Consider the following 15255-nt stretch of genomic DNA (forward strand, 5'->3'; position numbering starts at 1 on the left):
ATCTGTGGAGTATTACTCACAACTGCATGTTGGTCTGGCTCAACAGGAGGCTGCACCAGATGCAGTACACCACCACCATCAACTGATAGAATATGAGGTTTATACAGGTCACTTATAACTTACAAGGGACCAAATGGCAATTAACAAACATACCAAGCACCTTACACTTCATTGTCATTATGCTCTCAAAGACAACCAAGACTGAGGGAAGGCAAAATCAGTAGGAAAATAACTTGACTACAAAATAATCCATTATGGTAAAGAGTTTATCAAATGAATGAGTAGCACTGCGAAGGTGACTGTGAAGAAAGGATGTATGCACATCATGTATTATTTTGAATTTACCCCCTATGTAGGCACTTGTGTCTTGCGGGGTTATTGACTCAGAGGATGTCCCCGCAGAGATGCCTTCGGCCACAGGGCGCCCACTGTTTTGGCTGAGGGCCAACTGCTCAGCCTCTGTGAGTGGTGGTGGTGGAGGACCCCCACCTGTTTTTCGGGCCTCCGCTTTTTTTCTGTTGGCTATAACGGGTCACATTTGAGCATACAGAGTAAGCAAATATGTACTTGTAATGTGCTCAGATAATTTCAATAAGTGCTTACAGAAAGAAAATTAATGTAGCCTCTAACTGCAATTGATTTACATCGGACAAACAGACCAAGCACTATGGCTCATAATACAATTACACCTTACCTGTTTGGACTATATTTTTATATTTCATTTTTACTTGCTGCCAGGAACGTTTGGGGCCTGTTGGGTTGCACCTGCGCTCACATCACGTCACAAAATAAAATGTATAAAATAACAAATAAAATAACATATGATAAAATAACGTGTTAAATGGGTGGAAATCCCTAGATCAATGTTTATATTAACACTCACGCATTGACTCTGTCGGCTATGTTTTGCCATGCATGCTCCCTTTCTTTTGCAGCTGTGGCTGTGTTACTTTTTTCCGCGGAATTTGCATGTTATCGGCATATGCTGCCATCAGAATTTCGGCCTCAAGCGCTGTGAAATACATTGACCGCGCCTTCTTTCCCTCCGTCTCCATGGTGACTCGCTTAATCTGTGCTCCGCTTATCAGGGCTTTATGTATCCTCGTCCGCGCACTTCACTTGGGGTTGACGCAACTCCGAGTTGATTGAACTAATTGTTATCAGCCTTTCTGAAACCGAATATTCCGAGTTGGACAGTTCGGGGTTACTCAACCCTGCGTATCGTTTTTCACTCTGAGTTTTCTAAACCGGCTTCCTGAAACAGGGCCCAGTACTACAATCTTCTGCAGGAGGCTGTGGTAGTCATCTGTGGAGAGGGAAGGCATCTTGTTGCTAGTTAGCCTAGCGGTTAGCACCTTTCCAGGCTATTGAGGCTGTTCGGTGCCCAGACGCTGTAATCAGGCTTCAGCTGTGTCTAGGCCACAGACACACAGAGCGCTGAGGATAAGGTAACTATAAAAATGTTGCTGTTTCTGTTAAGAACACTTTAGTCCTAATGATCTATAAGTGTCCAGAAGCTATCGCAGGTAAGCTCATTAGGAAAAAAGGGAAAAAATCAGCATAAAAATCAATAAAAATCAATAAAAGAAGCAAAGCATTTAAGAGCAAAGAGATGAAGCATCCACACTCACAAAAGGGGAGGAGCACTGTGAGCACTGATACTGAAACAATCAATTAAACCAGCTAGAGCCTTCAGCTGTCAGGTCTCTCTTCTGTGGAGCCAGCTCCCAGTTTGGATTCAGGAGACAGACACTCTCTACTTTTAAGATTATGCTTAAAACTTTTCCTTTTGATAAAGCTCATAGTTACGGCTGAATCAGGTGACCCTGAATCCTTCCTCCCTGCTAAGTGTCTCGAGGCAACTGTGGATATGATTTGGCGCTATATAAATAAAACTGAATTGAGTTGAATCTGTTAAAGCAGCCCAAACATTTGAGTATAACAGGCAACCACGTATACTAGATCCTAGTTACAGACAGTTCAATGAGTTAAAAAAAAAAGTGTAACAAGGCTGCATCAGCATGCAGAGACCAGGGGCCCGTTCTTCGTACGTCGCTTACTACATCCAAGATCAAATGACACATCCAAGATCAAATCATCGCGCTAACCGTGAGCTCGCTAATCCGGTTCCCCGAACACACCTGCTGTTGACGATTAGTACAGCTGGACGCAGTAATGTGACATCACTGGGTGTCATAAAAGGGGCTACGCATCGATAGTAGAAACATTGATCGGCAACCCTCTGATTGGTCGGCGAAAATGTCGAAGGAGCGCGCTCGGCTCGGTATTTTTCGGCAGCAGAGCAAGAACTCCTGAGTGAGGGATTTCAGGAGTTTCAGAGTTTAATCAGAACGCAAGGGAACACTGCAAAGGCTGCAAAAGCAAGGAGAGAGGGCTGGCAGAAAGTTGCTGACAAATTAAACTCGTAAGTAATTTAATAATAATAATAATAATAATATATTGGATTTATATAGCGCTTTTCAAGGCACCCAAAGCGCTTTACAATGCCACTATTCATTCACTCTCACATTCACACACTGGTGGAGGCAGCTACGGTTGTAGCCACAGCTGCCCTGGGGCAGACTGACAGAAGCGAGGCTGCCATATTGCGCCATCGGCCCCTCTGGCCAACACCAGTAGGCGGTAGGGTAGATTTATTATATTACACTATATTATCCAATATTATATTACATTATATTATATTGTTATATTATATCCTCTTTCACATTAGAGCCACAACAGGACCCACTAGAACATGGGAACAAGTAAAAGTGAAATATAAGAATATTCTACAGAATGGTAATATTTATCACTTATATTGCTTTTCGTCTCTTGGAAAGAGACCCTGAAATAATCTGTTTGTTTGTTTATAACAGCAACCAAGAAAAGGGCAGAGCAAAAAAAGACAGGTGGTGGTCCTGCACCCCCTCGTCAACAAGTTGGTTAAGTGAATAATACCCTCACGGGAAAATCGATATCTCTCAATGAGCACACTGTCGCGCTGAGCTAAAGGATCCTGTCTGTCCCGCAATATACGCTGAATTCTGAGGACTCTCCTTATCAATCTTGCATCTTCCGCAATGGGTTGCTCGCGTAAACGGACAGGACATGGCTGCGACAGGCTTCCCAAATCCACCTTGGCTTTTATAGCCGTGGTCTCTCATCTTGATTACACGAAGTAATTTACAATTACTACTCTGAAATATGAATTACATCTGTAATAATCACATACATGTAATAGAATGTTAATAGTACATTTCCCTTTTTTAGGAAATGACCTGTATGTATCTGTGTGACATCAATAAAAGGATCAAGTGCTGCATTATCTTCAGTTACATTGATGTTATTTATTTATCGCTGTTGCTTTCGTATAAATGAAGCGGACATACCTGCGTGGCCGCGATCTAATCCTGTTTACATAAAGTAAACCTGCTCCCGAGCAGGTTTACGCTTACGGCTCTGTTGCTATGACAGCAAGTCCCGGATGAGCTTCGGGGAACCGACTGATCCAGGATCACGCGAAATCGTCAACAATCTAATCCGGCTAACCTACTTAGCGAGGTACGAAGAACGGGCCCCAGGCCCGCGTAGATGACCAGACAGGTAGCTCACACAACACTTATCATGAACACTTATAAGGAACTTCACCTCCTGTCATTTTATCCCAGCTTACAGCTTCTCGAAACCTGGGATGTCCTCCTCTGACCTTTCCCCTTCGTTTTCGATCAAAAACATAATCTATAAGAAGTTTGTATTTTTTGAAGTTTTCATTTGGGCCAAATTCAAAAAATAAATAACTATTAACAAAATGATGTTATACGTTTCTTTCATCCACAGTCCTTAAATTATCTAAAAAAAACCATCTAAACATAAAAGCCTTGTTTTTTCTGGATCTCAGAAGGTTATAAATGTGTAGTGGTTGATGAGACTGTGCAGGCAGTTTTACTGTCTGGTGTGTACGGAAGCGTAGAGCTGCCACCCAGGCAAAAGAAAAATACAAGTGTATCACGTTATAACGTGAAAGGTTTATTGTTCTAACAAGATACTTTTCCTGTTTGTACAATATACTATCATGTTTGTACAATATACTTTTCACGTTTGAACAACATAATATCACGTTATTACAATATACATAATTATCACGTTCGTACAATATATTGTACGGCCTACTGGTGGCCAACACCAGTAGGCGGTAGGGTAAAGTGTCTTGCCCAAGGACACAACGACCAGGACAGAGAGAGCTAGGGATCAAACTGGCAACCTTCTGTCGCGGTTCGGATTTTGAGGAAGAGACATACGACTGGTAGTAGTGGGTCAACACAGATTATTTTTATTATAACACACAGTACAGTATGGGAAGAGCCGGACTTCTTCGAGCAGACCGCTCCCCATCCTTATATAACCCTGATGACATCACAGTTAGATCTTACTGGAAATGATCACAGTTCCCTACACTCAAAAAGTTCTCCTTATATAGACATCAGCTGCTACTTTAGAGACAAACAAGTGTGTGATATGTTGTGCAATTGTGGGTTCAGGCCAACAAAAGTCCACTGTCCTTATCTGACTCGCTGTGGAGCGCCTGGACCTCCAGCTCCTCTGGTGCTATTTGCATGACAGAGTATAGTATTATATCTAGAATGTGTTTTATTCTGGAATAGCAGATCTACTAAGTGATCAATGATAATACTGATGATAAACTGATGATCAGTGATGCAGACTAATGAAATAATGATAAAATAATGACAGTGCATGTAAATGATAACAAAGTGACAGTAAAATAACAGGTTTTTCTCGACACTTCCGGTTACAGATAAGCCTCCCAACCTCCTGAACCATGGTCGCCCCGATAATAAGTCACTTTTCACCACTGCTTCTATCCGGAGATGTATGAGAAAATATTTTAATAACATTAAACTTTTCGTGGTAGTCCTCACAAAAACATGCTAAGACTTGAGGAAAGAAAAACATACTAAGTCTTGGGGAAAACAAACATGCTAAGACTTGGGGAAAATGCGTACCAAAGTTGGCTAAGCAACAATGGTACTTGTTGACCTTTTTTTTTTTTTTTTTTTTTTTTTTGAGAGTCACAAATACAGGTTTAATCACAACAACGGGGGATAATAAGGTCACAAGATGACATTTCAAACTGATGCATGACACAAGTCATCCTAACGACTGTATAACGAGCTCGATGTTGTTTAAAAGCCTGATAAATAAACGGTTTATTTATTTGTATGTCGACTGTGGCAAAGAGGTTGCTCTCATCTGAGGCAGAACTAAGCAGCCAGCCAACAGCTGTTTGTTATAGGTCAGATATTCACAAATAACTAGGCATGCGTATGGAAAATCTGTGTGCAAGTGAACAACATAGCATTGAGGCAAACCAATTACAGCACGTTTTCAGCTGAAGTTTGGATGGAAAAAGTGAAGGTGAAAACTGCATATGTCTCTGTGTCAACTAAAGAGGCTAATAAATACAAGCATGTAAAAAAAAAGAGAAGAAGCTTGGACTGAAAGTGTGAGAATATTTCCACTCCATCAAAGTCTGTACTGCAGATAGTTACCCCTTGAAAATAGCTGTCCAAACATGTATAATGTAATTAAAAGTATTTATAAAAACAACTTTGCGGTTATTTGTTGTCATTTAATCATCACAGAGTTATGTTGGCTCATACGCCACAGAACCAGACAACCCTGCCCTTTTTTTTTTTTTTTTTTTTTTAATAACATTAAACTTTTCGTGGTAGTCCTCACAAAAACATGCTGAGACTTGAGGAAAGAAAAACATACTAAGTCTTGGGGAAAACAAACATGCTAAGACTTGGGGAAAATGCGTACCAAAGTTGGCTAAGCAACAATGGTACTTGTTGACCTTAAAAAAAGAATTGATGCCATTTCGGGGCGACTGTGGCTCAGGAGGTTGGGAAGCGTATCTGTAACCGGAAGGTTGCCGGTTCAATCCCTGGGCTCTCTGTCCTGGTCATTGTGTCCTTGGGCAAGACACTTTACCCTACCTCCTGCTGGTGTTGGCCAGAAGGACCGATGGCAGCCTCGCTTCTGTCAGTCTGTCCCAGGGCAGCTGTGGCTACAACCGTAGCTTGCCTCCACCAGTGCGTGTGAATAAATAGTGGCATTGTAAAGCGCTTTGGGTGCCTTGAAAAGCGCTGTATAAATCCAATCCATTATTATTATTATTATTTCCTAAACACAACTCAGAACTGTTCACACTTAATGAAACTGATGTAAGCCAGTTCAGAGTGCACAGCAAGCGAGGGCGAGTAGACAACAGTCACCTCTGACAATTTTCTCATACGCCAGGTTCGCTTGTTGCCTGCTGTGTTTGGGTGGGCAGCTAAAAATATTAAGTGGGTCTTGGGTGAGATAGTGATCTCTGACAAAATTAAGCATAATAAAAAAAAATGGTCTAGACTAAAATGAAGACCACTCATTTGTTACAGCTTCATGATGACTTCTGGAAGGATGAAGACAGCAAACACTGCAGGATTTAAAATCTGCAGCTGTTTTTGTACTTTTGCTTTTTTCGACAGGTCGGTTTTTCGACAGGTCAGTTACAGAGTGCATCTGATTAATAGCACCTGGCTGCTGCTCACCCTCATGGTTCCTGTTGAAGCAGCAAGGGTGCACTTAGGTTTTCACAGGAATGTACACCTCGTCTTAGCACACCGCTCAGAGCACCAGTCAGATTTTCATAAGAGAAAGAGTAATGTAATAATGTGCATGTAATAATAATAATAATGTGCATGTAATAATAATAATAATGTGCATGTAATGTGCATGAAACTTGATGAGGTCCATTTTAAGCCTTGCTCTTCAGGAAGTTGACTTCTTTCCTGTTACGGCGAGTGGGATGAGCTGTGTGGAGAAAAATCACGGAAGATCCAATTGCAGGCACTCATGGAGGTGCGAAGGAGGTTTATTGTAAAAATAAAATACAAGTAGAAAACAGCAAACGGGACTGAAGATAATCTAAACTGAGAACAACTAAACATGAACAAGAACACGAATATGAGGGCGGGTGAGCAGAGGCAGATGACGGACAGCAGGGAGAACACACGGATGAAGCACGGTGGATACACAGACGGACCAGCGACTACAACATAAGAAGACACAACTTAAACACACACAGAAGAACACGGGGAGATTACAAACAGGTGGGGAACACAGCTGGAATAGGGCTAACGAGACAGGGGGAGAAGTAAAACTGAACACGCTGACATCACACATGAACATGAACCTTCAAAGTAAAACAGGAAACAAGACACACTTTACTAAGACACAGACTAGAAAGGGAGAGACAGACTAGACACTGAACTAAACCTGCAATAATAACAAAATACAACCAGAACATCAATCATAATACATATACCAGAATAACTGAAACATAGATTTATCATAATAATCAATAAAGCACCAGAGAAACAGAAAACAATCCATCATTCAAAAATAAACCAAAACATAAGAAACTCAAAATGCTGGGTCAAAATGACCCAGAACCGTGACATTTCTCCTTGTTTATTCTGTGACTTTGTATCTTCTCTGTCGTTAAATTAAAAAGTGTGTGACCCTTTGCAGGACTGAAAGAGTGCAGAGCCTTGTTCCCTCACAACACCCCTCCCCTCACAAGTTTTAGTTTTAAGTAGCACTTCCTCTGATTTTTATCAAAGCTCAAAGAACCAGAGAACAGGTAAGAAAAACATCTTGAAGCAGTCAGCATTCTTTCTGAATTTGTGATGCTGTTTGGTGTCATTTTTCTCAGCTGGTGACATGTAGAACTTCTGTTAATGAAACTCAAAACATAAAGATGCTGTGAGCTTACATGTGCAACAACAGCATTTTATTCCCTCAGCGAAACAGGAACAAAGTAGACATTAAAAGAAACAATCTTTACTGTGACCACAGGAAGGTTATAAGCATTTAGGATATAACTAATGTATTTTAATGACTTCAATTTTATGCAAATCCCTAAATTTTGTATTAGGATATTTAAAAGCAGAAGTATGTAATGAAAGACATGCAAACAAAAAAGCTTTAAAATTCAAACAGCTTCTTGACCAAAGAGCAATAACACTGAAATTACCTTTACATGCCAGCATCTTAGTTATTCCACGAGCTAGTGAAAGTTTGTGTTTTTTGTGGTTAATTAAGTAATTTAAATTAGGAAGTCAGAAAATAATAACATGTCAAATTTAAGGCTCGATACAAATACAAAGCTACTCCTGTTCTTGCTGATGTTTGGGCCGATGCTAATATTAACTCAAAGTTAGCTAAACTCTCAAACTGTGAACAATGTGCTGTATAACAAAGGAACTGGACCGAAGGCCACCTTCACCTTTCAAACACGATCACACGGAGCTTTGTCTGCTTTGCAAGCACACCTGCAGGTGTGCTATTGGCTGTATACCGTCAATTTAAAATCAACAGTGAACCTCAAATCTGTGTCTTTGGACTCTGAGAGGAAAGCTGAGCAGGCACAGTGAGCCCATTAAGACTAAAAAGGCCAAGTTCTGCATCACATAGTGTTTTGGAGTTACTACATAGACAAAGGATGTTTTATTATGGAGGAAATATGAGTAAAGTCCTCTTTGTCTGCTTTTCCACTCATCTTTAGTCTATCTCTTGTACCTGACCATTTTCAAAGGAATGCTTTTTGTTTGTAAGCCACTTCACACTGACCTATGAATCATTTAAGCATAAAAAATACACCTAACCCAAAGGATGAACCAGTGTTATGTCTACACAGCCTAATAAAACATGTCAGATCCAAACCCAAGTATGCAGAGATACCTCTGGCCCTTCAGTTGATCCATCTACGGTTCACTGAAGCCTCATCAGAAATGGTCTGAGTGGAAGTGAGGCTGTTAAGAAGCTGTTCTTAAGGAAACAAAACAGACAGAAAAGACTGAGATCTTTCAAGTTACACAAGAATTGCACTGAAAATCAGTGGAAACAGGTGTGATGGAGAAATTACTCCAAAATAGTGGATCTTATGTTGAGGTCTGGACTCTGAACAGTATTTGGTGATATCCATAGGTTCTAGACTTTAGATAGTCAATGGCCGTCTAAAGCGTGCAAAGATCCTTGTAGAGGGTTGCTTGCACCAGGAAACACTGTGCTGTGCACGTTACAGAAACAGCGCTGTAGACAGTAATGTTTTACACCAGTCTATTGACTTTTTCAGATTCTAGCTTTGGCATTTCTATCTTCCAGCCATGGCTGCTGTCTACCAGCAACCCATCCAGGTAGTGACGGTCGCCACCACTAATAAAAACTCCGGACGATGGAGCACCAACCTCTGTAATTGCTGCTCTGATATGCACACCTGTAAGTGAAGCCAGCAAATTTTACAAACAGCAGTGATTTCTGCATCAACTCTGTGCTATTTTGAAAACACAAGATGCAGGTCATGAAAGGAGACGTTAATGAAAACTGTTACAAACTCAAGGATATCTTACATCTCTGTGAGTTTTTCTTCCCTCAAGGTTGCTATGGTCTTTGGTGTTTCCCCTGCATGCAGTGTGAGACAGTCAGTAGACATGGATGGTGCTGCATCTTGCCTCTCCTGGACGGTTGCTGTGTGGTGTCCTACTTATTCCGCAAGTCCATCAGGGAGCGCTACAACATCCCTGTAAGGCTGGATGACCAGTAAAATTGAAAGTGAAACCTATTTTTATTGGAAATAAGAATTAAAGTTAAACTTAACAAGCCCAAAGTGAGATAATATCGCAGCCCTGTTTTTAATGTTGTATACAACAACATTTTAAACTGTTGCAACCATGACAGCTTCAGAGAGACTACATTAACTCCTGCTGCGTGATCCTCTCTCCTTCTTCTCTCCTCATTTGCAGGGTTCATCCTGTGCCGACTGCTGTCAAATATTTTGGTGTTACGAGTGTGCTTGGTGCCAGATGCATCGTGAGCTGAAAATCAGGGCCAGGCAGGCACCTGCCATCTTGACGGTGGTCACCACGCAGGTCATCCATGGATAGAATATCAACCTCGTGTGTCAAGTGCATGTCACTTTTTCTTAATTAAACTTATTTGTCATAATATTGCAATTAAAAAACATTTAGTTGTTTGTACAGCTTGAAATGAAAGCAAAGAAATGTAGCCCCTTTGTATCTGCTTTTTCATAGCATTGCAGAGGTCATTGCGAGTGCTAGCATGGTGTAGGTGATACGTGACAGCCACATTAGTTGCTTTACTTTTAGAACATTTTTATTACGAAGATGTTTGAACTTTTCATAAATGCTTTGTTAGTGCATTAAAATTGAGGATATATCATGACATAGCGTATAATATCATCACTTTCTTCCAATCGTTCCCCAACTGGGTTTAAGCTATGCTAAAATAAAGCATTCATAGACACCTGTCTAATGCATTCTTTCACCTTTTTTACACAAATGTATGAAAACATGTCTTCAAACCTTTCACCCTTTTCTCAAACCCTAAATACAAAAGCCAAAATGACCTGCATCAAAACTGTTTGTCTGTGGCCAAAACCACACAGTAGTTTTAGATCATGGTCGCCTTAGCAACGTTTAGCTCATTTATAATTAAACAGACTCTGTCTGTGCTGCAATAATTTTTACAGTCACCCACGTATTGCCTTCCTTCTCTTTCTTATGGTTCTTGGTGTGTTCTTGTTCAGCATATTGTCTGCTGTTACTGTAGTTTCTTGATGTATGTGTGGATGTTTGTATCCAGCATCTGTTTCTGGATCGCCTGTTTAAATATGCTGCATCAGATATGTTTGTCTCAACCCTTTTCATTTAGAAGTATAACAACATAAAAACATATATACTAGTGGCATTAAAAGATAAACAAATAACTGAAGACCTTCTTTGGGCAGCCCAACAGTGCCCTCTACAGTAACGTTGATGTTAGCACAGCCTCACCTTCTTTCTTTCGCCATTATTTTGTTTCTAACATTCAGTAGCTTGGGGTAAAATGAATGGTTAATATATCTCCCCATGAGGTGATAGATAGATAAATATTTCCTGCAGTATTTTATGGGTTAAAGTGTTTATAGTCATATCAACAGGCTGACAATCTTTGTACGAGCTGTTTCATTAAACCAGTTTTTATTTGTGTTTCTCCATCAAATCAAAGGCTTTGTAGAACTAGCCAGCTGCAATTCTTCATTTTTAATAGATTTATGTTGAGCATTTCACAACAGCTTTCTGAGTATGGAGGCCTACAAGTGTCAAAATGAATAAACCACATCAATCAAATTAATTAATTAAAATGGGAACTAAATAAATTAATAACGTATCAGATGTTTTCAATGAAATGAACTGATATTTAATTAATTACTTAATAGTGTGTTTATTTTATTCATTTTAGTATTCGTGCCTTGGTTAACACATTCATTCTTAAGTTTTTCAGTTTCATGTAGTCCAAGCTGAAGTTTCAGCAGAAACCGATCCTTCATTTAATTGAAGAGATTTTATATGAACACAGGTTAAACTCAAGAAAAATTACACCAAGAGCAATCAAGTTTTATTAAGCACAGAGATTTTATTAGTCAGATTAAAACCTTCCCTGAGATAACAACCACCACCTGATATGTCAATGAAACCTTTAAAAAAAATCTAATTTTAAAGCTCAAGTGTTTAAAACTGTATGAAAGAAAACTAACATGGAACATGGAACCACACTTGATGGTCGGAGCTAATGACTACACTGTAGTAATGAGCTGTGCAGGGCTCTGAAAATGAAAGCAGATAGGACGCTATGCTACTTGATTCTCTTTGGCAAACTGAACTAATCCCTTCTTACGTGCAAAAAACTAAACAAACCCCAAAACCACAACAGGTCCTGAACATCAAAAGTGGTTGTATCTTATCCACGGACCACCTGAGTGGTGACCACTGATGAGTTAGCAGGCTGCTGGTTTTCCCTGATGTTCAGCTCACGATACATCTGGCACCAGGCGCATGGGTGACAGAAAATCACATTGCTGGCATCATCAACGAACGAGCCCTGCAGGATGGAGAAAAAGGAAGAAGAGAGTGAGGGAGAGGATGAAGCAATGAAGCAGAAGGAGTTACTGTAATTTAATTTAATGAAGCTGTCATGCAGGCATGTGCGGTGTGGAGTCCTGCCTGGGCCCCTCAACAATAATATTTAACTATTAATCACAATTTTGCTAAATAAAAGGATCTGGCTTGCATCAGTCACATCACTACCATTTAACCAATGATTGCCCTTGAAGGTAGAACGCGCTGGTTATGAGCCGGGAATCAACTCACAAAGAAAACGTGGATTGCTTTTGCCTCCTGAGCGTTGTGGAGTTGTAGGAGAAACACAACTTAATTGGGAGATGCAGACGCAGATTGATGCAAAGGAAACTAGGTGTACAGCTCACACTATAGTCTATAGCATATTAGCTTATTATGTAGTGGTCAGTTGTTCTTCTGTGGCAACTGATGAATTGAAATAAATGAGCATTTCTACAGGGCTTATATTTCAATAAAAACTAACTAATATACATATCCACATAATTATGGATTATTATAATTACAATATTATGAAACCCCCCCACTGTATTTTCAAAAATACATTAAGAAACAGATGATATTAGATTTATATTTCAAATATGACAAAATGCTGAATTTACAGCAGCAAAATTATTGTATCTCTACAGTTTAAACATTTAATAAGCTTTCTGCCTGCACAGAGTGGACAGTTAAACAATCACTGAATCATCATAAATACATTATTTTATTTTTATTACTTTAATATCAGAGCATTAGGAATAAATAATAGGAGAAGGATTCTGGAAGAAAACTTGTGGCCATATTGGACTGGAGAAGGTATAAAATGTCACTGTATGTGTGTGTGTCTACGTGTGCATGTTTTATGTGTATAGATTTTTTAAAATTATTATTCATGTTATAACATTGTCCAGACATGCCCTGTAAGGATATGAGGAGAAAACAGTGTCAAAAGGAGCTGTGTGAGGCTGCTAAAGGCAGTGGATCCTTCACCAGCTGGATTAAAAAGAGTAGGTAACAATAACACACGTACCAGTTGTTGCATTGCTGGTACAAACACAGCTGCAATGATTTGGTTCAATAACATTTTTCTATTATTACTTTATTACGGATTAGGTGCAAAAGTTATTCAGTTTGGATAATTAAATAATAGTTTAAAGCAATAGCAAATTGTGCCTTGTTCTCAGATGGACAGCGAGTGGAGCTCGATAGCTCAGATGAGGAGATGGAAGGAGGGAGAGAGGCAAAGAGTGATTCACAGACAAAGCCTAGTTTATTTTCATCTGTTGTCTTATGATTCCATTGCTGTCACCAATCTTTGCATTTTATTTTTATCTGATAACACTTGTTATCAGCAGCAGAAGCAGCAGCCACCCCTCAACAGCAACAGTGTACACCATCAAGTAAAAGGTAGGCCATGTTTGCTTTGCATTGTCCCCACCTGGATAACCAAATATCTGAGAGTTTTTTAAAACAAGCAGCCACAGGTGCAGATTTCTTCCGTATGCAGACAAATAAGAGAGTTCAAATTTGGATAACTTTCCATTTCCTCTTTTTCTAATTTGGATGCAAGCTAGTCCCTAAAAAATGCCATCCCACTCAGTTTACTGATGCCACTGAATGATAAGGTGACTTAACCTAACTTATCTTCAGCTCGGCCTTCTGTTTTTCTGTCAGTAGTTTTGCAACCCATCCACCACAGCAGGCCTAACCATCATCTTGTAAATCTTCATTTTCACTCTTGCAGAAATCCTTCTGTCAACACTCATCTCCACCCACCCCACCCTGGCTGCACTCTTGTTTTCACCTGTGTCTGTTGCTTTGGATGGTTGAGTACTTAAAGAGGACATGAAAGAATACAAATATAAAGTATAATACCCTACTACCCTACATTCATCATCCTTCATCGTCTCTTGATTCAGTAACTTGAATATGCAAATGTGCACATTTTACTAATTAAACCCTACAGAAATCCCTATAAATTAAGGCAGCGGTCTCCAACCTTTGTTGCGCAATGGACCAGTTTATGTCCGACAATATTTTTACGGCCTTTAAGGTGTCACAGATAAATACAACAAAATAAAACCAGCACCGGTACCAAAAAAGAACATTTATTTATAACACACGGGAAAAGACTCAGGGAAACAGAGTTAACGATAAAAATGATAAAAACCATGAAAACCATAAATTTCACACCTGAGCATCAACTCTCGCGGCTCGGTACCAAACGACTCACGGACCGGTACTGGTCCATGGTCCGAGGGTTGGGGACGGCTGCATTAAGGGATGCAGTTTTGCTAATGTGAAGTTTTAACATCGAACTGTTTCTCCACCCCAAAAACAGGCATTTCTGGATCCACAAAGCAAAACAAACAATAGTGAAAACTTTAAAATGGTTCACAAACTAAGGCTAGACGTCCCAGTGGGGTCATCAATCTGTTACACACTGTTTAACATACGCCCCTCCATCCCTAACCCAGACTTACAACAATGTTGTAGCGCTTTCTGATGGACTGACGGAGTAAGCAGGACACCACACAGCAAATGTCCAGGAGTGGCATTGCGCAACACCATCCATTTTTACTGGCTGTCTGACACTGCATGCAGGGGAAACACCAAAGGCTGTAGCAACCTAGAAAAATACACAGAGACATTTGTGTTTCATTACTAGTTATTACATTGCACTCTGCTACCTTATTGCAAAAACAGTCAGAGAAACTGCTGTTTGTAGGATTTGAATGATTAACTTACAGGAGCTCATATCAGAGCAACAGTCACAGATGCCGGTGCTCCAATTCATTGCACTCATCCCTGGAAGAAACAAGGCAGAAACAGACACAGAGTGAAGGGTTAATGCCGTCATAAAGATTATCACTTCTAGAATATGAGAAAGGTACAGACTGGTTAAAACTATTGCTCTCAACATGCTGCTTGTGTTACAGCTGGAACTGGTCCACGTAAATCACTACAAAAACCTGGAAGCAGATGTAGAAATGATCTGCGTGCAATACAGACAAAAAAGTTTGCCAACAAGTGGCAAGGAATTTACACACAGATGTACGTACACACATGTACATGGCAAACATTATTGTTCATATATATCTTTTAATGTAATTGTCTGGTAATAGTCTGTGTGCTTTAATGGATGTTGTGTGGCTGTGTCTTCAAACCCTTTTTGAATAACTTAAAAAAAACAAGCAAATGAAATGATTAAAAACAAAGTTTTGCAATAACC

At 39.9% G+C, this 15255-nt stretch overlaps 1 protein-coding gene across 1 annotated transcript; it reads left to right on the forward strand.

Moving 5' to 3' along the window:
* Positions 1–9233: 9233 nt before the first annotated feature.
* On the forward strand, positions 9234–10010 carry LOC146675042 (cornifelin homolog B-like). The gene is made up of 3 exons (XM_085401129.1): positions 9234–9345; positions 9504–9649; positions 9870–10010. The coding sequence occupies exons 1-3, from the start codon at positions 9234–9236 to the stop codon at positions 10008–10010; spliced, it is 399 nt and encodes a 132-aa protein (XP_085257255.1).
* The last annotated feature ends 5245 nt before the right edge of the window (positions 10011–15255 follow it).

The sequence above is a fragment of the Rhamphochromis longiceps genome, linkage group LG3 (assembly GCF_057381845.1).
Source record: "Rhamphochromis longiceps isolate RC_006_pf linkage group LG3, R_longiceps_female_GT1.1, whole genome shotgun sequence".
Classification (NCBI taxonomy): Eukaryota; Metazoa; Chordata; class Actinopteri; order Cichliformes; family Cichlidae; genus Rhamphochromis; species Rhamphochromis longiceps.

Bases quoted from the DNA above. Each gene is read 5' to 3' on its own strand.
- LOC146675042 (XM_085401129.1), top strand. From the start codon at position 9,234: ATGGCTGCTGTCTACCAGCAACCCATCCAGGTAGTGACGGTCGCCACC. The intron at 9,346-9,503 runs GTAAGTGAAGCC...TCTTCCCTCAAG, and splicing joins CTGCTCTGATATGCACACCT to GTTGCTATGGTCTTTGGTGT. The intron at 9,650-9,869 runs GTAAGGCTGGAT...CCTCATTTGCAG, and splicing joins GGGAGCGCTACAACATCCCT to GGTTCATCCTGTGCCGACTG.